The sequence below is a fragment of the Lissotriton helveticus genome, chromosome 5_1 (genome assembly GCF_964261635.1).
Source record: "Lissotriton helveticus chromosome 5_1, aLisHel1.1, whole genome shotgun sequence".
NCBI classification, from domain to species: Eukaryota; Metazoa; Chordata; class Amphibia; order Caudata; family Salamandridae; genus Lissotriton; species Lissotriton helveticus.
This window is the reverse complement of record NC_136065.1, coordinates 53,881,126-53,908,312: the sequence shown is the minus strand read 5'-3', so window position 1 is coordinate 53,908,312 and position 27,187 is coordinate 53,881,126. Positions and strand designations below refer to the sequence as shown.

The 27,187-nt window shown below is 49.1% G+C and overlaps 1 protein-coding gene across 1 annotated transcript in view; it reads right to left on the bottom strand.

Annotated features, from left to right (window-relative positions):
- LOC144752942 (uncharacterized) overlaps window positions 1-26,727 on the bottom strand; it is a 66,672-nt gene extending 39,945 nt beyond the window's left edge. The window contains exons 1-3 of the mRNA XM_078640755.1: window positions 26,652-26,727; window positions 16,186-16,488; window positions 11,503-11,553 (exon numbers count right to left, since the gene is read on the bottom strand). Coding sequence (XP_078496881.1) covers window positions 11,503-11,553; window positions 16,186-16,488; window positions 26,652-26,724 — 427 coding nt within the window. The 5' untranslated portion in view covers window positions 26,725-26,727. The remainder of the gene's footprint in view (window positions 1-11,502; window positions 11,554-16,185; window positions 16,489-26,651) is intronic.
- Between the last annotated feature and the right edge of the window lie 460 nt (window positions 26,728-27,187).

Here is a 27,187-nt window from a genome sequence, read left to right as displayed (position 1 = left end):
CTACTGAAAGTGCAGGGAGAGGCTTGCTGAGACCGAGGTCCTGAGGAGCTCGCTGCGGAGTCAGCGCATCCCAGATCCACCTACAAGTCATTGCGTGGCCGCGGTGAGTGCAAAGGACTGCTCTGATGCAGGGTGCGGCACCGCATGGCCTGGAACGAGCTGCGGGGCACGCGATCGGGCCTAGTGGAGGTTAGGGACAGGAGCCCACTGAGAAGCGGACCACAGGAGTCCTGAGGCCATGCTTGCAACTAGCGCTACTACTTCAGGGAGGTGACGAGGCGACTAGAGCCCCCCTGTGGATTTAGCACTCGGATACTCGGAACCTGACAAGAAAGAAGGTCGCAGACGGGAACTACACAGCATCGGCTGAAGCAGTGAATCTCAAAAGTAACGTGAAAGGTGGAGGACAGCAGTGACCAGCGAGAGGGGGGAACTGTTTAACAGTGCACTTGCCTACCTGTGAGCCTGCGGGGTACATGGATTTCATCTCGGACAGCAGTGGGAAATGGCTCTGTAGGCCTGCCGCAGTATAGCTCTGTGCCTTCAGCATACAAATAGCAGAACCCGGGTGCATATTGGAGAGAGTTGCTCTGAAGGTGGTGTGCAACCTTACTCCCCTTTAATTACACGAGGGCCTTCCATTGTGTCTTGCAGAGGCTGGTGGATAGTGCTGTGCTTGGTAAGCCAAAGGACGCTATGGGCAAGGTTGATAAGTCCCAGCCTAAGCTGCAGTTTGAGCAGTGTAGTGTAAGTCATGACACAGAGGATGAAGCAGGCAAAGCTGCTCCAGAACAGCGCAGTCATACTGAGGAACCGGAGGGCTGAGGGATATACTTGCCAGATATGGTCTGTTATGCAGAAGAGCTTAACTACAATAGATGGGAAAATAGACTCTCTGGCCTACAGGATGGACCGTATGTCTGAGTGCATTGACAAGCACTCAGAGCGCCTAGACATGGCGGAGAGAAGAGTGTCTGAAGTGGAAGACGTCCATATGGAGAAGACAACGTGCAAAAACAGATGGGGACGATACTCACGGCCTTACAGGATAAGGCAGAAGATTTGGAGGCAAGGTCAAGGCGCCGTAACAGCCACATTACTGGACTTCCTTAAACAACAGCGATGGGCAATATGGAGATCTTTGTCGAACAGGTTCTTGTGGCTCTCCTGGGCCGGGACACAATCTCAGATATGTTCGTTGTTGAGCGTGCCCACTGCTCCTTGAGACCTAGACCTCCACCTTGTGGCCCTCCCCGCAAGGTCATTGCTAAACTGTTAAATTACAGGGATGGGGATGCGCCGCTGAAACGCGCAAGGGACTTGCGAGACCTGCAGTATGAGGGATCTTCCACCTCACCATTCCCTGACTTCACAATGAAAGTGCATGAGGCGAGGCAGCAGTTTGCACCCTTGAAGCGATGGCTGCGGGAACATGGCTTTGAGTATACTATGCTGTCCCCAGCCAGACTTAGGGTCATGATGAACAGGAAATCAAGAATTTACACAGACCCCAAGTCCCTACAGAAGGCCCATAATGAATGTGCTAAGCCGGAGGTCAGAATACGACGACTTGGAGGAGTAGTCAGGTTGGCTTGAGAACTGGTTTGCATTTGTTTGACACAGCATGTATGTTGCACATAATACATTGACTGAGAAGCCAGAGAGACGGCTGAAGCTGCCCTGGAGCCGTGTATTGACTCTCCTGACCCGCTCAGAAGAGGTCGCTCCCCACGCTCCCAAGGCACTGTGACATCGTAGCGCACCAATCTGCTGACGAGGCTCCGTGGTATCGTAGCGCTTTCAGGATAATTTAAAGCACCGCTCGCTCTGCTGCCATTGTCCGTACCTGTAGCGCTATCTCAGTGCGATTGTGCGCCATTGCCTGCATTGTAACTGTAGCGCTCGCACTGCTCTGCTCGCATGAATTTAATTTTTGAAGTAATCTTTGCCCGATTGTGCATCTGCCCATACCATCAGCTTAGTTTGTGCCACAGTCTCGCCCTGTTTCGCTTTCCTTTTGTTTCTGCCATTTTGTTGTTGTTGTTGCCTCAGCCCGTCTCTCCACCCCGCTACCGCCTCCCAGCTACTCCTCCCACGCCCCACCCGCCTCCACCATCCACATATGACAGATGCTTTTGCGTGCAGCGTTCACGCGCAGCGGTCGCGCCCCATGCGCGCCGAAGGTGCGCCAAAGGTAAGCCCGTCTACGCCCGTCCGTGCCTGGACCACGCCCAGCGCCAGACCCCCTGGTCCTCGCAAACCCCACTCCTCCCGCATAACGTATGACGCCGCTACCCTCTTTGCCCTTAACCCCGGACGCACACCACAATGCTGCGAAGCTGCCCCAGGACACACCCATGGTCCATTCGCCTGCCACTCCTGCAAGTTCGCCTGCACCAGGACCCACACCAAATCCACTACCTCCAAACACAGCTCCAACTCCAACCACCTGAAGTGCATCCTGCTGAACACCCGCTCGATCCACAGACACGCCACGGAACTCTGGGACCTACTCGACACTGCATCGCCGGACGTCGACTTCCTTACAGAAACCTGGATGAACGCCTCATCAGCACCCGACATCGCCATAGCCATCCCGGACGCTTACAAGATCATCCGAAAAGACCGCACCAACCAAACAGGAGGAGGCATCGCCATTGTCCATAAGAATACCATCAGAATCACGACCAACTCCGACGATAACCTCATGACCGCCGAACACCTCCACTTCCAGATCCACACCGACCCCAGGACCACACTTAGAGGCACCCTCATCTACAGACCACCAGGAACCCGCACACAATTCAACGAAGACATCACCGACTTCATCAGCCCACATGCCCTCACCTCCGAGAACTACATTCTACTGGGAGACCTCAACTTCCACCTGGAAAAGAAAAACGACAGCAACAACACGACCCTTCTGGACAACCTGGCCAATCTCTGACTGAAACAACTTGTTGACACCCCCACCCACGTTGCCGGACACACGCTCGACCCTATCTTCACCTCCAGCAAACACATCTCCTTCAATCACACCACAGCTCTCCATTGGACGGACCACAACTGCGTTCACTTCAGCTACAAAAAGACCACGACCCACAACCCTCCACAACCTATTCCTCGAAGAAACTGGAACAAAATCACCACCGACCAACTCTTCACATCGCTTAACCAAAACCCTCCTGCCATATCAGCGGACCCAAACCAAGCTGCCACCAAACTCACACAATGGATCACCCACTGCGCTGACCAATTAGCACCCTTGAAAAACCACCAGATCAAACAAAGTAGCAAAAAGGCCCCCTGGTTCAACGATGACCTTAAGAAATCCAAGAAGTTTTGTCGTACCCTCGAGAAAACCTGGAGAAAAAACCCAACTACTGACAACCAGACCTCCTTCAAGGACGCCACCCGCAAACACCACCAATTGATCCGATCCACCAAGAAATCTGCATTCAAGGATCGACTCGACAACAACGCCCACAACAGCAAGGAACTATTCAACATCGTCAAAGAATTTACCAACCCCACCGCCGGCACCAACGACATCACTCCCTCTCAAGACCTCTGCGACTCTTTATCCTCTTTCTTCCACAACAAAATCGCCGACATACATAACAGCTTTGAAAACCAGTCCAATGAACAGCCCCACTCCACCCACCTCTGAACCAAAACAGCACTCTCACAACCTTTTCGCCTGGAACCCAATCACCACTGAGGACACCATCCGCCTGATGAACTCCATTCACTCAGGATCGCCAACCGACCCTTGTCCCCACCACATCTTCAACAAAGCAGACCCCATCATCGCACCCCATCTCCGCGATGTCATCAACTGTTCCTTCAACTCTGCTACCTTCCCGGAAAGCTGGAAACATGCCGAACTCAGCGCCCTCCTGAAGAAACCCACAGCAGACCCCTCTGAACTTAAGAACTACCGCCCCATCTCACTCCTCCCATTCCCTGCCAAAGTCATAGAGAAAGCCGTCAATAGTCAGCTCGCCGCCTTCCTGGAATCCAACAATTCCCTCGACCCTTCACAGTCCGGCTTCCGTGCCAAACACAGCACCGAAACCACCCTCATCGCAGCTACAGACGACATCCGAACGCTACTGGACAACGGAGAAACAGTTGCCCTCATCCTACTCGACCTCAACGCCGCCTTCGAGACAGTATGTCATAGCACCCTCATACAACGCTTCAACAGCGTCGGAATACAAGGAAATACTTTGGACTGGATCATCTCGTTCCTCGCCGGAAGAACCCAGAGAGTCCGCCTCGCCCCATTCAAATCAGAGGCCACCAAAGTCATCTGTGGTGTACCACAAGGATCATCACTCAGTCCCACCCTCTTCAACGTATACATGAGTCCCCTCGCATCCATCGCGCGCCAACACAACCTCAACATCATCTCCTACACAGACGACACCCAGCTGATCCTCTCCCTCACCAAAGACCCAAACTCCGCCAAAACCAATTTACACGAAGGAATGAAAGAAGTAGCCGAATGGATGAAGAACAGCCGTTTAAAACTAAACTCGGACAAAACGTAAGTCCTCATCCTAGGATCATCCCCCTCTGCCTGGGACGACTAATGGTGGCCACCAGCCCTGGGTACAGCACCCATACCTACAGATCACGCACGTAACCTGGGCTTCATCCTACACTCCTGCCTCTCGATGACCAGACAAATCAACACCGTCTCATCTTCATGCTTCAACATCCTACGCATGCTCAAAAAAATCTTCAGCTGGATCCCCACCGAAACAAGAAAGACAGTCACCCACGCACTAGTCACCAGCCGACTGGATTATGGAAATACCCTTTACGCCGGGACCACAGCCAAACTACAGAAAAAACTCCAACGCATCCAAAACGCCTCAGTAAGACTCATACTGGACATTCCCATCAGGCTCACATTTACGGTCACCTGAAGGATCTCCACTGGCTCCCCGTCAACAAGAGAATAACGTTCCGTCTCCTCACCCACGCACACAAGTCCCTCTACGACCTAGGACCCGAATGCCTCAACACACGACTGTCCTTCTACACACCCACCCGCCAACTACGATCATCCAACCAAGCCCTCGCCGCAATTCCGCGCATTCACAGATCCACCATGGGAGGAAGATCCTTCTCCTACTTAGCAGCCAAAACGTGGAATTCTCTCCCCACTCACCTCCGACTTACACAGAACCACCTCTCCTTCAGAAAGTAACTAAAAACCTGGCAATTCGATATGTAATGCACCCACCCTCCCTCCAGCGCCTTGAGACCCTCTGGGTGAGTAGTGCGCTATACAAATTCCTGAACTTGAACTATTGCATGGGTGTGCCAGCAGAGACTGTGTGTGGTAGTAATTTGAGACGTTGAAATACTAACTGGGTCATTGCCTCCGTTGTTTATTGCTGCGGACTCATCCCGGCTCTGCTGGTGGACTTATAGGACTGTTGGCGTAGGATTTATGCTGAAAATACAGCCATGACAGGGGTACAGTGCCATGATGCAGAGTAGAGGCAGCAGTTTGTCTGCTAACCTGGAATATTAGGGGTCTAAGGGGCATATTAACAGGGGCATTATTTCCGCTTTTTAGGCTTTAAAAGCCAAAAAAGTGGAGATAATCTTTTTGCCCTATTTACAAGTGGGTGATAACATGCATTAGCGCATGTTAGCACCCTTTTACCCAACGCCTCCCTTTGCATCTCTAATGAGATGCAAAGTGGGCGTCACTGGGCAGTACAACCTTGTAAATATCACTGATGTGCACATCGCGATATTTACAAGGCTGCCCCTAATCATACGTTAGTTTTTGGAGAAAAACGCTGTTTTGCCAAAAACTAACGTCTGCTAAAATGCAGACTTACCTATCCCTAACATTGGGAGTGGATTATGCGGATACGACCACAGGGTCGTATCAGCAAGGTTATCGCCGTTTTGCAGGGAACATCGCTGGAAAACCAGCAATGTTCCCTGCAAAACGGAGATTTCCCCGCTATCGTTGGAATTTTTTTCGCCCTGGAGAAACGCGTTGTTAACGCACTACCAGGGTGATAAATTCCAGAGATAGACGGCGATAAAAAAAAAAGCGCTAAGCGTGCTTTGCATTATTTATCGCCGTCCCTTAAAGATATGCCCTGAAATGAGTATAGAAAGTTGCGTAAAGTAGCAGCATACTTAGCGAGACACAAGATTGATATTGCACGAGTCCTACTTGCCGGTCGGTAGCAATATGTTCACGATCGGACACCTGCACGGCCACTTTCAGGCAGCGGTGTTTACAACCCACGCCAGGGGAGTACTTGCCTGGGTCAACCTGAAATCAGGGATTGCGCTTGTGGCACTTGAAGCCGACCCTGGAGGCAGATATGCGATCTCGAGTGGCACTGGGAAGGGGGTTGATATATATTGTTAATGTATACTGGCCCAACTATGACTGCCCACAGTTCTATCAGGAGTTGCTTGAACATATGCGTGCAAAGGTTGATTTGCCGATACTGGGGGGATCTGAACTGGATCTCTTAGATGTTTGAAGAGAGAGCTCACTGGGAGTGGGGGGATTCGCCCATTACTTAGACCCGCATAACCTACACACAAGAATTGATTGTTGGTTCATCTTGAAATCTGTTTTCGCAGGTTTGAGCTTGCACGATACTTCCCCACTCTGATCATTCACCGATAATGCTAGATATTGAGAGCTTTAGAAGGGGCCTGCTCCGTTCACATGGAGATTTCCCCCATACTCCCTGATGGATGGGGTTTTTAGGTCCGAATTAGCGGAGGCTATAGAAAGCTTTTTTTATACAAATTTTGGTTCTGTCCGGTGACTTTTCCACTGTTTGGGAAACATTTAAAGAGTTTATCAGGGGTGTGGCCAGGTCCAAGCATTCTGGGGTCCTTCGATCTATCCGGCAACACGTGGCTGTTTTGGAAAAACGATTGGCAGAATAAGAGAAGAAGGTCCTCGAGGATGGCAATGCTATGGCGTCTGACAATTTGAAGGATGCACTAGAAGAGCATCATGAGGTTGCAGATAGTGAGATTAAACACTTGGGGAAGTATGCAGTTGATAGGACATACAGGAAAGGAGAGTGACCAAGCGCAGTGCCGGCTGCCCTGCTGCGCCCCAGGGGAGGCTGGGAACATGACGGAGCTGCGCGCTACAGACTGGTAAATGCTGAGCGGACATAGCAGGTAGATTTAGTCAATATTATTTAGAATTGTACCGCACTAGAGTGGGGTCAGATGCGGCAGTAATACCAAGAGTATCTAGAGCACATTCAGATGCCATGGCTGTCTAATGAGCATAGAGAGCATTTATTGAAATATTAGACGCCAACAAGGTGCTCACTGAACTTAATGCAATGAGAGTAGGGAGCACTCCCGGCTGGATGGCCTTACCGTTGCATTTTATAAAGAGTTCAAGGAGTTACTTATCCCACACGGGATTACTCTGTTGGAGGAGATGGCGAAGATGGGATGATGCCTACCCTCGGTGAGAGAAGCACTCAATGTCACAATATTAAAACCAGGTAAACCTCTGGAAGAATATTCGTCCTTTTGGTCCTTGTCGCTCCTGAACAGCAACACTAAACTCTTTGCTAAGGTTTTGGCTAACTGCCTGGCCCCTCTGGTATAGTGTCTAGTGGGCAGGGAGCATTCGGGTTTTGTCCGGAATGCAACTGGTCTTCTAATTTGAGAACGGTATTTGGCGCGATACAGCACGGTAAGCCAGAGGTTAAAGCGGCAGCGGTCTTTCTGGATGCAGAAAAGGCCTTTGATTCCATAGAATGGAACTTGAAGTATGCTGTACTGAGACGCATGGGGTGGGTTTTTCTCAAGTTGGTGGAAGTGCTGTACAGTTCTCCTGCTGCTCGGATATGAGTGGGTGACAGTCACAACCTATTAAAATATTGAGAGGACCCCCACAGGGCTACCCGCTGTCCCATTTCTCTACGCCTTAGCAGCTGAGCCCCTCACGTCCGATTTGAGAGAATATCACAGCCATAGGGTGATTAGATTCCCCAAATATAACCTCATTGTATCGGCTTACGCGGACGACACACACTTGTATGTCAGAGATCCGGAGACTAACCTGGCCCGATCCTAGACGAGGTGGTGCGCTCAAGCTAGAAGTGGATCTCCGTCTGGGGATGCTGCTTCCTCACTGGAGGATTTACTATACATTTGCATCATATGAGGCAATATTGAGATGTAATAATTAGTGACGAGTGTACACCGAGTCGTAAATGTGTCACTATTTGCATGCTTTATTTTTCTTTTCAATAAAATAAAAAAGTATGTCCAGTAATTTCCCTTGTTGACTTCTTGTGACTTGGTCTGAATTGCTTTTTTCTTCAGCAATTCCTCTTCCTCTGAGCAGGCGAGATGTTGGAGGTTTCTAGACTAATTCTATGCAATATACATAGAGCTCCTGATTTTATGGTATTTTTTTTTTACATTTCCGTCTGTATTTATCCGTATTTATTTTTTGGTAATCTTATTGGTATTTATTCATATTTATTTTGTGTTTTGAGAATAAATTATATGGCAGTATGGTATATTTGTACATTTAACTCTTACACATGCACTCGTATGTAGATGCCTGTCGAATTTTAGCATATAAAGAAGCCATATAAGATAAAACTACATCCAGAGGTACAAATTAACATTATACTACAATTATATGTTAACATATGCATGTTTAAAGAAAATCTCATCCTGTTTAACTCACAATGCAGTCCATTTGTTCAGCTTTTGCCTGGAGTTCATGAAAGACAGCATGGCGAGTCTCACAAAAAGCACAATTTACAATATTTTTCTGCTTTTAAAAATAAATACAGACAGGAAATGCATCATTTTCTGTCTGTATTTATCTGGAAAACAAAAACAGTAAAAACAGAAAACTGGGAGCCTTAAATATACATATTGTATTACATTTAGGATCCATTTGTCTGAGGTTATTTTCCTCCACTCCTGAAGGAAGTTTTTTATTCTGCCTCCCACTGGAGTTGTGTGTCGGAGTTTGAGGTCTTTGAGCTCGGCTCTTACCGAGGTAGATTGGGAGAGGTTGTGGACTGTTGTGAAGTCACTTGCTGGCGGGGTTTGAAAGGACGGTCATCCTTGCAGGTACTGCCAGCTCTACTGGGTTGCGGATGATGGATTGCTTCCCAGGAATGTTCGGTGGGATGTTCCCAACTATAAGCTGCCTCGCCCCGTGGGCCTGCGTGTTGGTGCTGTTCCCCTTCATATACCTCCTCAAAACTGAAATGTTCCCATTGATTTTGCGGTTTAATTTATCTTAACTAAGCTTGCTCAAAGTGTCATCCACCGAGCTCCCAAAACAATTGTTCCCCATTGGAAGGGGTATTCAGTATGTTCACCTGGACTTGAGGCTTAAACCCTGAAATTCTTACCCATGAGTGGGGGCACAGGGCGATTCCCATCCACATGTGGCTGCTGTATCCAATGTCGGCTCGAGGCATTTGTTGGTGATGTTTTTTCATTCTTCAACCAGGTGTTCAGCCCTCGTCCAGTATTGTTCAGGCAGGTGCTTCATTAATTCAACAATCTCCTCCGGTTTAGGAGGGCATTTGAATTAGCAATGAGCCTCTGGTTTGCTGCACTGCGCTCAAATTTTCGACCCCTGAAGTCCATCCTCTTGCTCTCCTTGTCTGAAGGCGGGTCAGCTGTAGATGGTATGCAGACCCTAGTCAGTGCTGTTGAGGTGATAATCGAAACAGCCGGCACCATGCCCTTTATGGACCCTTGGAGGAGTACTTGCATTTTTATTCTGCCCTTGGAGTCATGGCTCTACAAATGTCAGTCTCTTTGAAGGCTGCTGTTCCCTGATCTAGTAAACGAGGGAGCATTGGCAGGAATTAGCTCCTGGCTTGTGAGCATAGACGTATTTCCAGCAGGAAACAAGCCTGTGGCCTTGCTTCTTCGAGCTGCCCCCCCATGTTTGTCAGCCACCTTCTTAAACACCTATTAATAGATGCCAATGTCGTCTGAAGGTGATGGCCTTGATGGATAGTCAACCCCCCCCCCCCCCTCCTCTAGGGAAGTCTGCCTCCAGGTCTTGCCACAGAGGTTCATCAGAAACCTTGGTATTATTCTGCCAGCTGTTCCTCTTCTTCATAGAAGAGTACTTCTTCCTGTGGATCTGGAGTTAGAGGCAGCTCGATTTTCTAAACTGCTTTTTCACCCTGTTCTTTCGGTGTCAACGTTTTCGGTGGTATTTGAAAACCCTTTAGGCTGTTGAAGTACTTCTTTTGTACAAGGGTGGCCATTTCGGTTGCGAGGCCGCTGCTCAATTTATGCTGCCCATTATTCAGCAGAGCTTCACTCTTGTCCTCCTCTTCGATGTCAAAGAGTCCTTCGAAGAGGTCTCGGTCGCCGAGCTTCGATGTTCCTCTTGCGACCGGACCTCTTTTAGAAGTGAAAAGTCTCTCATGGGTCCTTCAATGGCTGGGTTTTGTCTAAAGATCTTCCTCCTGCAGTGTCCCTTTCAAGGGATCCGAGGGGCTCCTTGTCTCGGGCGTGCCTGCAGTCGGTGAGTGTTCCAACGCAGAGGCTCCATTCATCGCCCGTGAATGTGATTTTTTTAGACTCTGGTATTTCCTTCGAGGTCGATGACTTACCTAGTGTCTCTTCGTCTTCTTGGCTGCCTGGGCTTCAACCTAGACTATCTGCAAGTCGGCGTCCGAGGTCTTCTCTACAGCACTTTCTATGACATTTTTCTCCTAGTCGCTCAAGAGACCTAGGTCTCTTAGGGTTGGCGTTGTCTGCTGTCCCTGCCTGGTATGATGGGCTTGCCTCGGTCTCTCTCACCCTCAGTCTCTGATGTGAACACAGAGTAGGCACTGCAGTTGTCACTCCGATGGTCTACATCCAGACAGTGGGTGCAGACTGGGTTTTGTCCTTCTTGGAGAATTTATGGTGGCAATTCGAGGAGAACAGGAACACAGTCTTCTCCATTAGTCCGTGCAGGGAGAGTCCTGAATGGCCATTCTCAAACTATTGAGGAAAGCTGTTTTCTCTCTTGAATTCTCCTCCGGTACCTTTCCGTCTGAGTTCATCTCTGAACTCTATGAACTTTTAACTAACTTTCATCAAATAATCTTTGTGTTGGGGGATCCTTTAGCAAAGCATCCAGACCAAAGGGCGGAGAAGTAATAAAATCCGAAGATGCGACCAAAGGTAGGAGCTTCTGGAGGAAGCAGTACATCACAAGGGACACCAAATGGGAGTCAGTTGACGCACACAGACGACAACATTCTAGACCCAACCACTAGATGGCGGAATAATGCACATCATATAAATCTAGAAATGATTCATGCTGCAAAACTCCTAGCTACTGCCCTCAGGACACAATAGAAAAGGAGCAAGAATTCTGCACAGCCTCTCTTAGGAGAAGGAGGGCAGGATAATATTTGAAATAGAAGTAAAGGCAAGATAGAAGTAAGAAAGAGGAATAAGGAGGCACCACAATATACTGACCTGTGCTCATCCTGGTTTGTTCGAGGGACACCGGATGGGAAAATGTCCACCCTAAGGGAGAGAAAAGATAAGAAAAAGGAATTTTTAGAACTGCTAGAATTTTTTGGGTGGGAAAAGAACAGTCTTGAAAGAGACGAGGATTAGCTTCAGATCCTGCATCATCAGTTTCTTGTGCTAGCAATATTCGTTTGTCATGTGCCCATGTGATGGCAAGACTCTTTACTCGATAGCTGGGATCCATTTTGGATGGCCTCTGGTTTTGCATAGCAAAAAACAGAAGTATACATCTTCCTCAGAAAGTGGACGTCACAGAATTCCATTTTTCCTGTATTCTGAGCAGGCAAGTAATGCCCAATTCCATGTAAGTGCCATTCCCTAATCTTTACCACGCAAGCTGCAACCTTCATCTCATTAACACCCCTCCCAAGCAACAAAGAAGTTAATTGATGAACTAAATTGAAATAAACGAATATGCTACTTACCAGTATGCATCTGTTCTTGGCATGTAGGGCTGCTGACATTCATATCTGTGCATAGATCGCCGCCTAGTGTTGGGTCCGGATGATTGCACATTGTTGTCCTGGAAGAGTCTTCGAAGTATCACGAGATAGGTGGCTCCTCCCCTGGACTACAGTGCGCATGGGCATCGACTCCATCCTCAGATTGTTTTTAGCCATTGTAGCAGAGATGGAGTGTAATACAGTAAGTGATGACCATGCTAAGAGTAATTCTGAGTGCTGCAGCTGCTACAGGCGCCGGGGAGGAGGGCGGGCGATATGAATGTCAGCAGCCCTACATACCAAGAACAGATGCATACTGGTAATTAGCATATTCAGTTCGAGGCATGTGGGCTGCTGAATTCATATCTGTGCATAGAATATATAGCAGTCCCTCTATTAGCGGCGGCCGCCCGTGCCAGCTGCAGCAGTCTGAAAAAGTGTTTTTAGAACAGCCTGCCCTACAGCTACCTGCTGTTTGAAGTGCACATCTACGCAGTAGTGTTTTGTAAATGTGTGTATGGTAGACCATGTGGCTGCTCTACAGATTTCCTCTAAAGGAATGTTTCCAAGGAAAGCCATGGAGGCCCCCAACTTTCGTGTGGAGTGGGCTCTTGGGGGAACTGTTAATGTGCGCTTAGCCTTTTGATAGCAAAACTGTATGCACTTAACGATCCACCTGGCTATACCTGCTTTGGAAATGGGGTTGCCTTTGTGTTGTGGTGAAAAGGCAACAAACAGTTGTTTTGTTTTCCTAAAATCTTTTGTCCTATCTATGTAGTACATTAGAGCTCTTTTGACATCTAGTGTGTGGAGCATTCTTTCTGCCACTGAATCAGGATTCTGGAAGAACACTGGCAGTTCTATAGTTTGATTGATATGGAACTGTGAAACCACCTTGGGCAAGAACATAGGGTTAGTGCGTAGTACCACTCTGTTGGAGTGAATCTGTATGAATGGCTCCTGGATAGTTAGTGCCTGAAGTTCACTAACTCGTCGTAGCGATGTGATTGCTATTAGGAAAGCTACCTTCCATGTCAAGAATTGTATCTCGCATGAGTGTAGGGGCTCAAAAGGTGGACCCATCAGTCTTGTGAGGACCACATTGAGGTTCCATACAGGTGCTGGCGGGTGTCGGGGAGGAATAACTTGTTTGAGTCCCTCCAGAAAAGCTTTGATGGCAGGCACTCTGAAAAGTGAGAGATGCTGTCTGTTTTGGAGATAAGCTGCTATTGCGGATAAATGTATACGAATGGAAGCATAGGCCAGATTGCATTTGTATAGATGTAACAGATAACAGATGATGTTGTGAGTAGATGCATCTAGCGGATTAATGTTGTTGTTGGCACAATAAATGACAAACCGCTTCCATTTTGCCGCATAACACGCTCTACTGGTGGGCTTCCTTGCCTCCCTTATGATATCCATACAGTCAGGAGGCAGGTTGAGGTAGCCAAATTCTAAGACCTCAGGAGCCAGATCGCCAGGTTGAGCTGTTGCGGATCTGGATGCTGAATGTCGCCATGGCTCTGCGTCAAAAGCCTGGGCGTGAGGTGCAGCCTTTGATGCGGTACCACGGAGAGTTCTAGAAACGTGGTGTACCATGGTTGGCGTGCCCACGTTGGAGCAACCAGGATGAGAGTCATTGAGTGTTGCTTCAGCTTGCGTGCCACCAGCGGTATTAGTGGTGCTGGGGGAAAAGCGTACGCAAATTTGCCTGACCAGTTCATCCATATCGCATTTCCCTGTGATTGTGGGTATGGGAACCTGGCGGCAAAGCTTTGGCATTTTGCGTTTTCCCTTGTGGCGAAGAGGTCTATCTCTGGATGACCTCACTGCTGGAAGTACGGATGGAGTACTGATGGATGTATCTCCCACTCGTGCATTTGGTGGCTGTGCCTGCTGAGCAGGTCCGCCATCTGATTGTCCTTGCCTGGGAGGTGTTCTGCCATGAGGAAGATGTTCCTCTGAATGGCCCACTTCCACATGCTCTGAGCCAGATGAGACAACTGTGGAGAGTGTGTACCTCCCTGCTTCTGTATGTAGTACATGGCCGTCATGTTGTCCGTCCGGATCAACACAACCTTGTTGCACAAATGTACCTTGAATGCTTTCATTGCCATGAAGATAGCCATCAGTTCCAGAAGGTTGATGTGCATCTTTTTCTGCTGTGCTGTCCATAGTCCCTGCACTGTGTAGTGGAGTACATGAGCTCCCCATCCCTGGAGAGATGCGTCCGTTGTCAGTATAATTTGTGGCACAGGCTCCTGGAATGGTCGGCCCCTGCAAAGGTTTTGTGGGTTCCACCAATGCAGAGAGTTGTATGCGCGACCGGTCACCAACACTAGGTCTTTCAATTGTCCGTGAGCCTGATTCCACTAACGTGCAGCCGCAGCAGCAGCAGCCTTCTCTTTAATGCGTTGCAGCGAGTCCGACACCTGCTTCGAAAAAGAGGCGGATGGCTGTGTTGACTCAACGGGGTCTTTAGAGCCACTGCTAGTTTTGGACTCGAGGTCTTTACTGCCCTTAGCCTTGTCGAGTCGACGTTTAGGATTGAGAACGTTCTGAGTCTCAAGTCCCTTGTTAGTGTCTACGGCTTTCGTTGCAGACTTCTTCGGGTCGACGTCCTTGACCATTTTCTTTGGCGCCCCTGCCTTCGGCTCGACACCCTTTAGTGGCCTCTCCGGGTCGATAACACTCTTCTGTTTCGTCAGTGCCAATGGTTCAGAAGCCTGTGATCCGACCAAAGTAATACAAACTTTCGGTTTAGATTTCGTTTCCGGTGCTTTCGGTTTTGTAGACCCCGATCCTTTTGGTTTCGTTTTTGATCGGTCAACCGATGGCTCTTTGGAAATGTCCGTAGCCGGGCCTTGAGGCGAGGCTGTAGAACCAAGCGCTTGATCTCGGGTAAGGCCATGTGGCGATCCCTCGACCTGAGCCTTATCGAGTGTTTTGGTCTCGGCCCCCGTACCAACGGTTGGGTCTAGCTCCTCGCTTAAGCTATCTTCCACGGCCCGAAGGCCTGATCGTCGTCTCTTACCTCGTCGACGACGTCTTCATTAGCAACCATTTTCACATCTGCATCATAACTGGAGTCGATCTCCGATGCAGGATCAGACAGGTTCTCTTGAACTTCCTGCTCGACTCCCTCATCTTCCTCGGCATCTAAGATGTTCACCGGGTCAGGTGCCGTCTGCTGGGCCTCCTTTTGCGCTGCGCGTCGAAGGCGAATAGTCTTCTTGGAGCGGAACCAAGAACAAGCCATACAGCTGGCTTCATCGTGATCTGGAGACAGGCACTTGTTGTACACCGGGTGGACATCGATGTGAGGATACTTGGAGTTGCAAACTGGACATCTCTTGAACGGGCTCCGTTCCTTGATGGATCGTCGATACGGCCTCTGGCGTTGACCGGGCCTTGGTGCTGAAAAGCCACGCGGCTCTTCTAGACGTCCGGCTCGAGGATAGAGCTGGAACGAGTACTGGGCACCGATCGCAAAGACAATACCGACGATAACTAAAGGCTTTTTGGCCAAATGTAAAGTTTTTTATCGATTCCGAACTTGAGTTAACAAATATACATCCGAGCCCAATGGCGGAAAAAAACAATCTGAGGATGGAGTCGATGCCCATGCGCACTGTAGTCCAGGGGAGGAGCCACCTATCTCGTGATACTTCGAAGACTCTTCCAGGACAACAATGTGCAATCATCCGGACCCAACACTAGGCGGCGATCTATGCACAGATATGAATTCAGCAGCCCACATGCCTCGAACATGTATTTTCTGGTAATGAAGTAAAATCATGCCTATAGTTAATAATTATGCACTAGCAGTGTGGGCCTTTAGGTGTCGCACTAGTGTATCGTTCTATTATTGTATGTCCTGCCTATGCTCAACTTTGTGAGACCACTGCATAGAGCCAGTCCTAACTGTGTATTGGCGAAAGCCAGGTGTAGGAAAGTGGGTTTCTGTTGCAGTAACCCCCCAACCACACACAGGGGGGCTACAAGCCCTGTGTGTAAGTGAACCTGACATGCCCATACACACCCTGTGTGCAAGTGAAGATGAGATGCCTGTATATACCCTGTGTGTACGTGATCCATGACCTACCTGTATATACCCTCTGTGACCCTGACATGCCTGGACTCTCCCATGCACAATGCTGATGCAGAGACGTGAACTCACCAGTGAGCTCCAGCTCTATCACCAGTATAGGCTCGAATGAGCTGTTGCAGAGGGTGTAAAAGCCTTCATCCCTCTTGGTTGCGTTAGCGATGACGATGCTGCCACCAGACAGGCGCTTCCGGACACGGTCCCCAAGGGCAGGTTTAAATGACCAGGGCTCTTCATACAGCACGGTGATGATGGGGGCCCCTCTGCAGTCGGGGGTGTGGGTCCCACCCCACACCACCCAGACATCCGTCAGGTTCATGGTCGGGATGAAGAAGGGGGACCCCTCAGGGGTGCGGACACGGTGGGGTTCAGCGCCTTTACACGGAAGAAAAACAAACAAAGTACATATTTATTAAATGCACCATCTTGGGAGAGTTGTGTATTCAGACTGACACAGGGAAGATGTAGTGGATGTATCCCCTGTAAAGATCCACGCCCTTGGGCTGGAGGCAAATGGTGCGCAGGCTCCAGAGTACAATGTTTATGAGCTTGCGTTCGGGAGCGTGGTCAGTGCTACTTCCGTTGATGCGAGGGGACCATCTAGACTGCGCCTCTCCCCAATGACAGACTTCCTCAGGGCTTTAAGTGGGCCGGGTCTCACAGGGTCAGAGCACCAGCATTTTTTTTAAACGAGGCCTCGAAACGGGGCTCTATCGGGCTCTGTTTTGTGTGCCCTGGCACAGGCGGTCCATTTTTTTTTCTGGAGTGCTGTGCGTGTGCCAAGCGCTGTAGAGGAAGGGAAATCATTTAAAGAGTAATTTTCTCCCTGGATTTCCCTTCTCTTTTTGAAACTCAGAAGCAGCAATATTGAGCACCAGCATTTTTTTAAACGAGGCCTCGAAACGGGGCTCTATCAGGCTCTGTTTTGTGTGCCCTGGCACAGGCGGTCCATTTTTTTTCTGGAGTGCAGTGCGTGTGCCAAGCGCTGTAGAGGAAGGGAAATCATTTAAAGAGTAATTTTCTCTCTGGATTTCCCTGCTCTTTTTAAAAAACTCAGGAGCAGCAACATTGTCGCAGCGTCACCCGGGTTTTATGGGGAAGTTTCTCAATATAATATACAAGCCATAGTTGCTTCTTATTTATCTTATGCAACTAACAACCATTGACGAAGCCAATAGTTCTGACTTGTAGGTATGATGTGACTTGTATCATATCTGGATGCATTGACAAGAACAGCAAAATACAAGTCGGGCGGCACACTACTAAACACAGATTTTTTGCCTACTGTTTTTAAGCCACGCCCTTAATTACACTGACCACGCCCCTTTGAGAGAGCCCCCTAGTTTTTTCATCCCACTTAAAGCCCTGAACTTCCCTGCCCAGGAGCAACCTTGGAATGGATTTATTTAATGCATCTTTATATAGCGGTGACTTTACCCAAAGCTGTCAGAGCCTTTCACAATAGAACCAAGTACGTTACATGAGGAGAATATTTCAAATGTACACGTTGCAGAAAGAAATGAGAAACAAGAATAGGTAATATAAAATAGGAGAGTCACTCAAACATAAAACACAATTCCACCTCATAGGCACTGTAGCACACCAGAGCAAAGTCACTGTCACAGTTATTCAAATACTTTGATCCTGATCAATGTAAAGACATTTTTTATTGCGTCCATTCAACAACTGTGCCAAATAACACAGAAAGCTCCACAAATGGTCCAAATCCACGTCGAGATTTCAATAGTTAATCTTTATTCCAGATTCACACAGCAGCCGATCGTTTCGCACTCGGGATTTCCTCCACGAATATGAAGAGAACTGGATGACTTAAAATCGGCTGATACATGATTCTTTTTTGACACATCTATGGCATTCGATATATAGAAATGTACTAACATATGAGGTCATAATACAGTACCCTACATGGGCGTTTTTGGCCCTTATGCAAATCACTCTGAAGGACGGATAAATAGGAGTCGGCGGCCTCATATTTAGCTCTGAATTGGTAGGTTATATGTGGACTTATTGCTGTATAAAGTAGGTGACGCTAGCTAGTGGTATTGGATGGTGACTTGGATCCATTTTAGGTCTCGCTGAGTCAGCGCATGCGCTGCTCTGTGAGACATTTCGTCAGTGGCTTTTGTAAATGCTTTCAAAGGCTGTTGCCGGCCACCAGCTTTCCGTTACGTGCACAAGCTCGCGCGCGCCTCGCTCTGCCGCTGCAACAACGGTGCTGCGTGCGCATCCCTCGCGTGCTGAGCACAGAGAGCGTCATCGCGATCGTGATCACTTTCGCTTTCACCACGATCGCGATGACTTTGCTTGTTCCCCACGTTCTCAGTTTGGTTCTCACCATTCCTATTGCTTACCCCCTCATTGCATCTCCTTATTCCTGGCCCCCACCCCATATTGCTGTCACTAGTAATTCTCACCCCCCTTCGAAATGTGCTTGCCCCTATGCTCTTGCATTTGTTTTGATGAAGTTCAGTTGGCTTGACTTTGCCTCTTCTACCAACGTCTCTGGATCCCTCGGTTGCCGAGAGCCACCCGGCCGATACCTATGTCACGATCACGTCACCTCCTGTGCTCTGTCACCCCCTCCTTGTTGTTGCACCAGACTGAGCGTGATTACTCATCGAACTAGGAACGTCCCGTGCTGGTGATCGGTGTCCAGGGTAAAGTCAGAGTTTTCCGCCGCAGGGACCCTTATCTGTTCCTCCAGTCACTATGCCTCAGCTTGGGGGTCACGGTGTTTGTGGTAGGTAAGACTTACGTTGACTTACATGCCCGGAAGTGTTGTGAGTTCACACCTGCCTAGCCTTCAGGTTTCTTAGTCTACACTGCACACTAATCCTCGTAACTACACCATCCCCGCTTTTCCCTAAAGCAATAGAATATGTAATGCTTAATTGGTATTTACACCTGTACACGTATTGTCAAATCTAGCTGTTTACATTGCTTCTTATTGTATACAATGCGATACTTTTTGTATATTAAGCTAAAGGCGTATGGTTGCCATTTCTTTATTGTGAAGTGGATATCATATCTATGTAGTGTGAATATCTTGTAGTCACTAGATATTCACGTCATCAATTGTCTGCTTCACGGTGTCTCATGATACTGAGTGTTGTGTAACAGCTGCAACATTCTGTGCAGGTTTCGTATAACAATTTGCAACTTGTGTTGATTACTCTGCGTTTGAATGTTTGTTCTTTTCATCACAAACTATCTGAAGTAGAGAGTTGCCTCGTTGCTATGTGTTTGGTACATTTGATATGAAACGGAGTTTCATTTTTCTGTAAGGCACATGTGGCGTTGCTTGCAGATACTGGTTTCCTCAGGTTTGCTTGTCTATTTATTTATTTTATTTATTTTATTTTATTTTAAAAGTTTTATATAGCGCTGGCTAGACCCGGAGGTATCAGAGCGCTTTACATGAGCATCGGATCATAGTTACAGGTTACATCGTTACAGAGGTTACACAGTTCTTAGAGCATGGCAACATAGTTACTTGTAAGGTCGAGATAAACAATAAGCACAAATGCGTAAGGGGAAAAGAAGGAAGGTGAGAGATTCAGGGGAGGAGGGTTGGAGTTGGGGGAAGTAGACAGATAATGAAGGCGGGAAAGAAGAGGGGAGGGTGAGAGACACAGCATAGGGAGAGAGAATGCTGTATCCCACCTTGATTCACAATAGAGCTGATGCAGGCGTCTAGCTTGGACTCACTGAGGACCGCAGTTTCGATCGGTTGGTCAGGAGAACACCGCTCTGGACGCGGTGACCACGAAGTATATCACATCTGCTGGCCGGTCTTGCTCACCCCTGCAGAGACATGCAAGGACTGGAGCTACACTGAGCTGGAGCGGTGGTGTGGCTGTGGGACGACTCAAGCAGGTGCCTCTTTGACCCCGACGAGCACACCACTGCAGTACGGGCACACTCGCCCACGGGGAGCCCGAGAAGGACACATCCGTGTCCGTTGAAGACGGAGACATCTAGGGAAGCAACCAGATGACTCAAGCTGGTGCATCGCTGACTGCGGGCAAACTCACCCGGGAAGGGGGTGGGGGGAGGGGAGTCCTAGGAGGACACATCTGTGTCATTTGAAGGCAGAGACACCAAGGAGGTATCAGGATGACCCAGAGAGGTGGTGACCTCGTCTGCCCCCAGCACCGATGAATCAGTTGTCGGAGTAAAGTGGGTGCATCTGCTTTATTCTGCCGGGGCCCTCGACCCAGCACTGGTTGCGGGCAGAGGGGCTAGCCCAAGACCCTTGATACGGAGCTCGAAGAGGAAATCTCCAGCCCTCCGAGAGGGGAGGCGGTCTGGGTCCCCCAGCCTAATGGCGCAATTGTGGGCTTGGACTGCCAAATAGAGCTTTAATCCTCACTTCACCGCCGGCGCCTCAGGGTTCAGACACCCTGACCTCCCAGCTCCCCGCATTTGTGCGAGGCCGCAGGGCATGACATTATCCCACCCTGGCCGAAGACCTCAACCAGTAACTTTACGGTCCGCTTCTAGGTGCTTTCCGAGGCCTTGATTTTTCTCATGCACACTTCGGCACGGTGAACGTGCTCGCGAGCGCACGGACCAGGTCTGAAGACCACACTGCCCCTGGATAAATTCTGAGGCCTGCATGCATTCAGGACTACATCGACACATTTGCGTACTTGTGTATGCTAGTGAGGGCACTTTGACTCCCATTCTGCTGGGAAATTGCACAGATTGCTGATTTGGGTCTGATCGACAAGTGGGGGTCTGATCTACAAGTGGATCAGCTACTTTGTTGCAGCTGCCTCCGCAATGTTTCTGGGCTCAATTGCCTGCAAACAAGGCCCTGCTTTGCATAGTGATCTTCGGTGACCCATTATGATCTGCCAGCAGGTATGGTTCCCGTCTGCTGTTGCGATTTCTTAAACTAAACTAGACGATTGCATAGGGCAACATTCACCATTATTTCCTACTTGAGGAATGGTCAATGGAAATTGAAAGAGGAATTGTCTATCCTTTTTTTGTGGCGGCCATCTTGGATAGGAAAACTCACGACATTTCATCATACTGGAATAATCGGGATCTCCATTAATGACACTTGTGCATTGACTACTGGTTCCCCATAAAATATTCAGATGCTGCTTCTCCCCTCTACCTTCTTGCCGGTCTTTAGCATCGTTAGGTATCTTCTCCAAAATGGTCTCCCCTGTCGATACATGAAAACAAAGGAGGGACTGCCACGAACCGCCATACTGGTTGAGCACATGGGGCAGCCATCCTGGAACGGTCTTGATCAGTCACCACTCCGGGTCTTCTATTCTATACTGGTCAGCTGATGCACCTGTGGTGGCCAATAGTACCTCCTTTTGGTCCTGATCTGACCTCACTCCTTTTGGATTATTTTCACTTGATTTCCAGAATATGCGCCTCCCCCCCTCTTATTATACTTCTTTGCATTAGCGCTACCCTAGTGGCACCTTTTGCTACCCTCCACACCACCCCATCCCCTCATCTCCTTATCATGGCTTCCATTCGAATTAAGTCTGGAGTGAACTGCTTCAAAGTCATTTATCCGTGTAATCTGTCCAAAGCAGCAGCAAAATGGTTCAAGCATAACACCATTGAACGATTTCCCGATTCCCTCTTGGTTGACCAATTCCATAATTGGCGTCTAGGGAAGCTCAAAAATGACTTCATTTTTTTCACTCACAACATCCCTTCCTGGTCCTCCAGCTTATTCAATTCCTTCAACGTCTCCTCCTCCACTTCTTTCCCACATGGGCAGCGGTTAAAAATGTCTCCCTCCGCTTGCTTTAATGGCTCTCACCTCCTCTTCCACTCCCTTTGTCCCACCCATGCGACTACGATCTACCTTGATTCTTCTTCTTCGTCTAGCTCTTCTACTTTCTCCCCCCTTGACCCCCTATATTCCTTTTGACTGCACTCCCGGGAGTCACAGGTCTACCCTTTGTCCCCCCCTTCTCTTGCTCCCTCCCATTCTTCCCCCTTCCGAATTCGATCTCCCCCTTATGTCATCTGCTTTACCTCGGGCTTCCCCTCCCGGCATCTCTCCAACATTCCAATGCCATCTCCCGCTCCCTAATCCTACCCACCTCATCCCTACTTAATCCACCTTTCTTTCAACCTGATCTACCGATCAACTCTCCTTACTCTTCCCTATTCATCCCCCTTCTCATCCCTTTCCGCTCTTCCCCTTCCCTCATACCATTAATTATTTTCTTACATCTCCCATCCCTCTACAACCTCCCCCTCCTATACTTCACAACCCGGTCTCCCCTCTCGGTAATTCCGTCCTCTTTCCTCCCTCTGACCTTACACAGTACCTCACTCCTCCTACAACTACCATTCAGCCCAATCCCCCCCACTCTTCCTGGAGCCTGTTTCCCTACATTCACCTTTCATAGCGAAATGTACGTGGCCAGCACCGTGTCTCTTCTCCCCATACCTCTGGTCTTCCATTGACCCCCGTCCCTCCCCTCCCTGTACAGCCCCTTCTCCTCTCATCTCCCCATACCTCTGGCCTTCCATTGACCCCCCTCTTTCCCCCTCCACCTCTCGTCCTCCCTTTCTACTTCTCAACTGTCTCCTCCTACTTATGATCTCTATTCTTCACCTCTGCTCAACACCAGTAAATATATCACTGTAACTCCATCCACTCCTTTCTACCACCATCTTTCCCTACCTTCTACCCTTTCACCCCAATACTCCCACGGTCCCCCACCTCCCACTGTCCTACTTTGCTTACTGCACTCCCTCCCTTAACTATTGAGCCACCCAACACTCCGTGCTCAGCCCACCTCTCCTTGGAAAATAAACGTGATTCTCTCATCTCTTCCCCAGCTTGAAGTGTCAATTTCACTGTTAAGTGCCAAGTTATCCCCCTTCCCTAATAACCTCCTGAGGAGTTCCTTACTCCTGCGTCCCAATAATGCCAACCACAATCTGTCCTCCACAGATATCACCAACTTACTGGCTAGCTACAAGACTACCAACGTCAATCCCCCTTCACTCTCCTTTCCTAAAATGTCTACTCAATTCACTATTCAGACCATCTCTTCTGTCAACTAACCAGCCTTCTTCCTCTTCGTGGACACCCTCATACCAGAATCTTATCACTATCCCCCTTAACAGCCCAAACACTCACATCACTAAAACAGTTGCATCAGAGCTACATTGTGTGCTCCACAACTGCAGATCTGCAAACAAACACAAACTGGAAATCTGACACTATCACCCACTTCAATATTGACATGCTCTTCCTCACTGAGACCTGGTTTAATGACTCTTCTCATACTTTGTTTGATCTTCTGATACCTACCGACTATTCTATCCTCAGAAACAACAGAACAGACAAAATCGGGGGAGGTGTCACGATTATCTTCAGAAACTCCCTTCAAATGAAAGCCTTTCCTACCATCTTCATCCGCACATTTGAATGCCTATCCCTAGAACTTTAAGTACATCACGGCTCACCCTTCAGGTTCCATGTCATCTACTACCCCACCCGGTAACTACTCTTCCTTCATGGAGGAACTCGCCGACATCATTAGTGAGCAATATTCTCAAAGTGACTTCAATCTCCACTGTGGCTCCTTGGAAGACTCAGCTGCCAACAAACTTGCCACATTTCTCTCAGCAAATCGATCTTCTCCAACACGGCTCGGAAATTACATCCGCCAAGGGCTCAATTCTGGACCTTGTTATTTCTGAATCAGACCTGCTTACCATTGCTCCCCCTATCCATGTAGACTGGTCAGACCATTTCCTCATTCCCTTCTGTTTTCACCTTTCGCACGTTATAACTCTTGGCCAACCCAAAAGGGCTTCTACATGGTTCCGCAACACCAAAAACATTGATCTTGAGACTCTGTGTGATTCTGCTATGCGTTCACTTCATAGACTAGTCCCTAACGCGGATGTTAACGATCTCACCTCCCATTGCCTCTCAATCCTAGCAGTAGAAATAGATAATGTAGCTCCACTCCAAAGCAAAAGAAAAGACCCACCCAGTCAGCACCTTGGTACAATAAAGCGCTCTATGATGAAAGGAGAAACCTTAGAATCTTGGAGAAACATTGGAGACAATCTCCATCCACCTCCAATCTCATCTACGTTCGGCAAGATCCAAATACCGCAAGCACATCTTTCATGAAAAAGCATCTCATTTCAGATCCCTCCTCAACTCAGTCAAAAACAGACCCCAAAAACTGTTTGAGCTCAAAAACCCAAACTGCTCTCCCCAAACCATTAAGCCGGAGGATTCTTTAAAGAAAGCAGCAGAATTCACTATATTCTTTGATGAAAAGGTCAAACCACTGGCGGATCAGGTCACCCACCCCCATTGAGGAACGAAAATCCTTAGTCACTTGGCAGAACTTTTCCGCCATCTCGGAAGATGACCTCCTCAAATGCATCCTCGAAACCAAACCCTCCAACCATTCTTCTGGCCCCATCCCTAGTGTCATCGCCATTGATATCTACACCAATACTCTCTTACTGGACCAGGATAGTTAATCTCTTTCTCAGTCAAGGCTCCCTCCCTGCTGCCCTTAAAACAGGACATGTGACCCCTCTTCTAAAAAAAAAAAACTTCCGCAGATGCAAACGATCTCAACAACTTCCGCCCCAACATCAAGCTCCCTTTTCTTTAAAAAAATTTACAGAAAAAGGTGTTCATAATAATAATAATCCTAAACGTTTTCCTGTCTGGCTTTATTCAAAATTGCAGCACTGAACAGCCCTGCTGCAAGTGATCGATGATGCACTGCAGATACTCGATTCTGGGGAATCGTGCCCTTCTGATTCTTCTTCACCTTTCTGAAGCCTTTGACACTGTTAATCACAACACCCTCCTTAACACTCTTCAACACAGAATGGGCGTGGAAGGCAGTGCTCAAATGGTTTGCTTCTTTCCTCTTGGATAGATCCCAAATGATGAAGATAAGACAGTCTTTTGTCTCCATTGGTGGTAGGCCAAGGCGTCCCCCAAGGTTCTGTTGTTGCACCCACTTTGTTTAATCTCTATCTGGAACCATTAGGGAACCTCTTAAATAAAGCTGTGATCCACTAGCATCTTTATGCGGATGACACTCAAATCTACCTCAACATAGCTGCCAAGGTTTGAGATTGCTACGTGTGACATTTTCAAAATGTCATTGTAATTATGAGTGACATTTCTACGACTAGGAGTGACATTTTCTCACAAGCAAAATCAAGTAATGAACATGAGGGAAACCTATAAATATCAGAAGTGAGACTCATTTGAACAACTAGAAACTCCCAAGGACATCTTAAAAGTGCTGCAAAGCACTAGAAATGGTCTCTGTTCACATGGGACCTGGCCCAACAGGAAGGATGTGTGAGGCACCAACATGAAGAAGTTACCCACATAGCCATCTCAGTTATCTAATTGTCACTCTCTCATGTGACGTGCACAGACAGGCTGCGTAGCACCATTTTGCATTATCTTTACAGGCTATACCAGTGCAATAATCTCCTTCCATACAACATAGATGATAGCTTATTGCTGTCAGAAACCTGTTTTAAATTACCCCCAGACTCCACTCCTTCGAACCGGTGGAAATTGCCCTCGCACTGAGCTGTTTCCCAGCTTCTGCAAGACAAATTCAAGGTTAGCAGGCTACAGAATGCCGATTGATTTGAAAAGCATGCTGCATGCATTGAAATAAAATAAAAACGTTGATAGCCCCGTGGGGTTGCAGGAGGCAGTGGCAGGGTGACAGGAGAGCGCTGTACATGCATTGGTTGGCACGCCTGGCAGGCACACGCCCTCAGATCGAACCCGAGTCTTGGCTTCTGGCCGTGCAGCGCCTCCATAGCGCCGAGTGTGGCGTATTGTCCGAGCTGCTCTTGGCGGATTCCCTCTTCCGTGGTGCTCACCTCTCTTCTTCTTGGTTGTTCTGTTCGGAATGCAGCGTGGATGGGCTGTGGGGCGTGCCCTGCCCTGCGCATGCTCCGATGGGGAGTAGCTGTAGATCTTGCACCTGTGCCGGTGACGACCCCCTCCTGTGGCCGCGGTGGGGTGGGCTCTCTGTGGGTTTATGGGAGCGCAGGGACCCAGTAAGCGCAGTCGCGTAGGCTCGAGGCTGCCGGGCCGCGTGCAGTCTAGCTGTAGCGGCCGCGTTTTCCTTGCGGGACTCGCCGCTCTCACTGGCCCGAGGGCGCGACTCTTCCAACATGGCCGCCGGCCGGGCCGTCGGGCGGCGCCCCGCGCGGTCTAGTCGTTGGTCTCGGCCGTCCATGGAGCGCTGGTGGCGGGAGTTTGTTTTATGGAAGTGGTTTTGGCCGCAGGTGGCGTCGCGAGCGGCGGAGCTCTGGCGCGGGTCTGAGGAGCTAAGAGGCTTCGGAGCGCGCGCTGCTGGAAGCGGCGGCAGACGGGAGAGCCAGGCAGAGCGCAGCCTCCCGCCGCGGAAAAAACATTAAGTAAAAAACACCCCCTGAATGGAACCCGAGGGTCGGGCTGTGGAGCGGCCCCTCTCCCTGCCCCACCCCCGGACACTCACCCGGGGCCGGTCTCGGCAGCGCCGACAGGCAGAGCAGCAGCGGGAGGAGCAGCATGACGGCGGCCGGCTTCATCGACGCCGAACACCCGGCAGGAGCCTCAGAGGGTGGAGCCTCACCGCCAGGGCAGGCCGCGCGCTCCCCTCGTCACCTTGCATTCCCAAAGCCAGCTGACAGTCAGAGGTGACAGCTGACAGCTGACAGTCAGAGTTGACAGCTGACAGTCAGAGTTGACAGCTGACAGTCAGAGTTGACAGCTGACAGTCAGAGTTGACAGCTGACAGTCAGAGGTGACAGCTGACAGTCAGAGGTGACAGCTGACAGTCAGAGTTGACAGCTGACAGTCAGAGGTGACAGCTGACAGTCAGAGGTGACAGCTGACAGTCAGAGGTGACAGCTGACAGTCAGAGGTGACAGCTGACAGTCAGAGGTGACAGCTGACTGTTAGAGGTGACAGTTGACAGTCAGAGGTGACAGTTGACAGTCAGAGTTGACAGCTGACAGTCAGAGGTGACAGCTGACAGTCAGAGGTGACAGC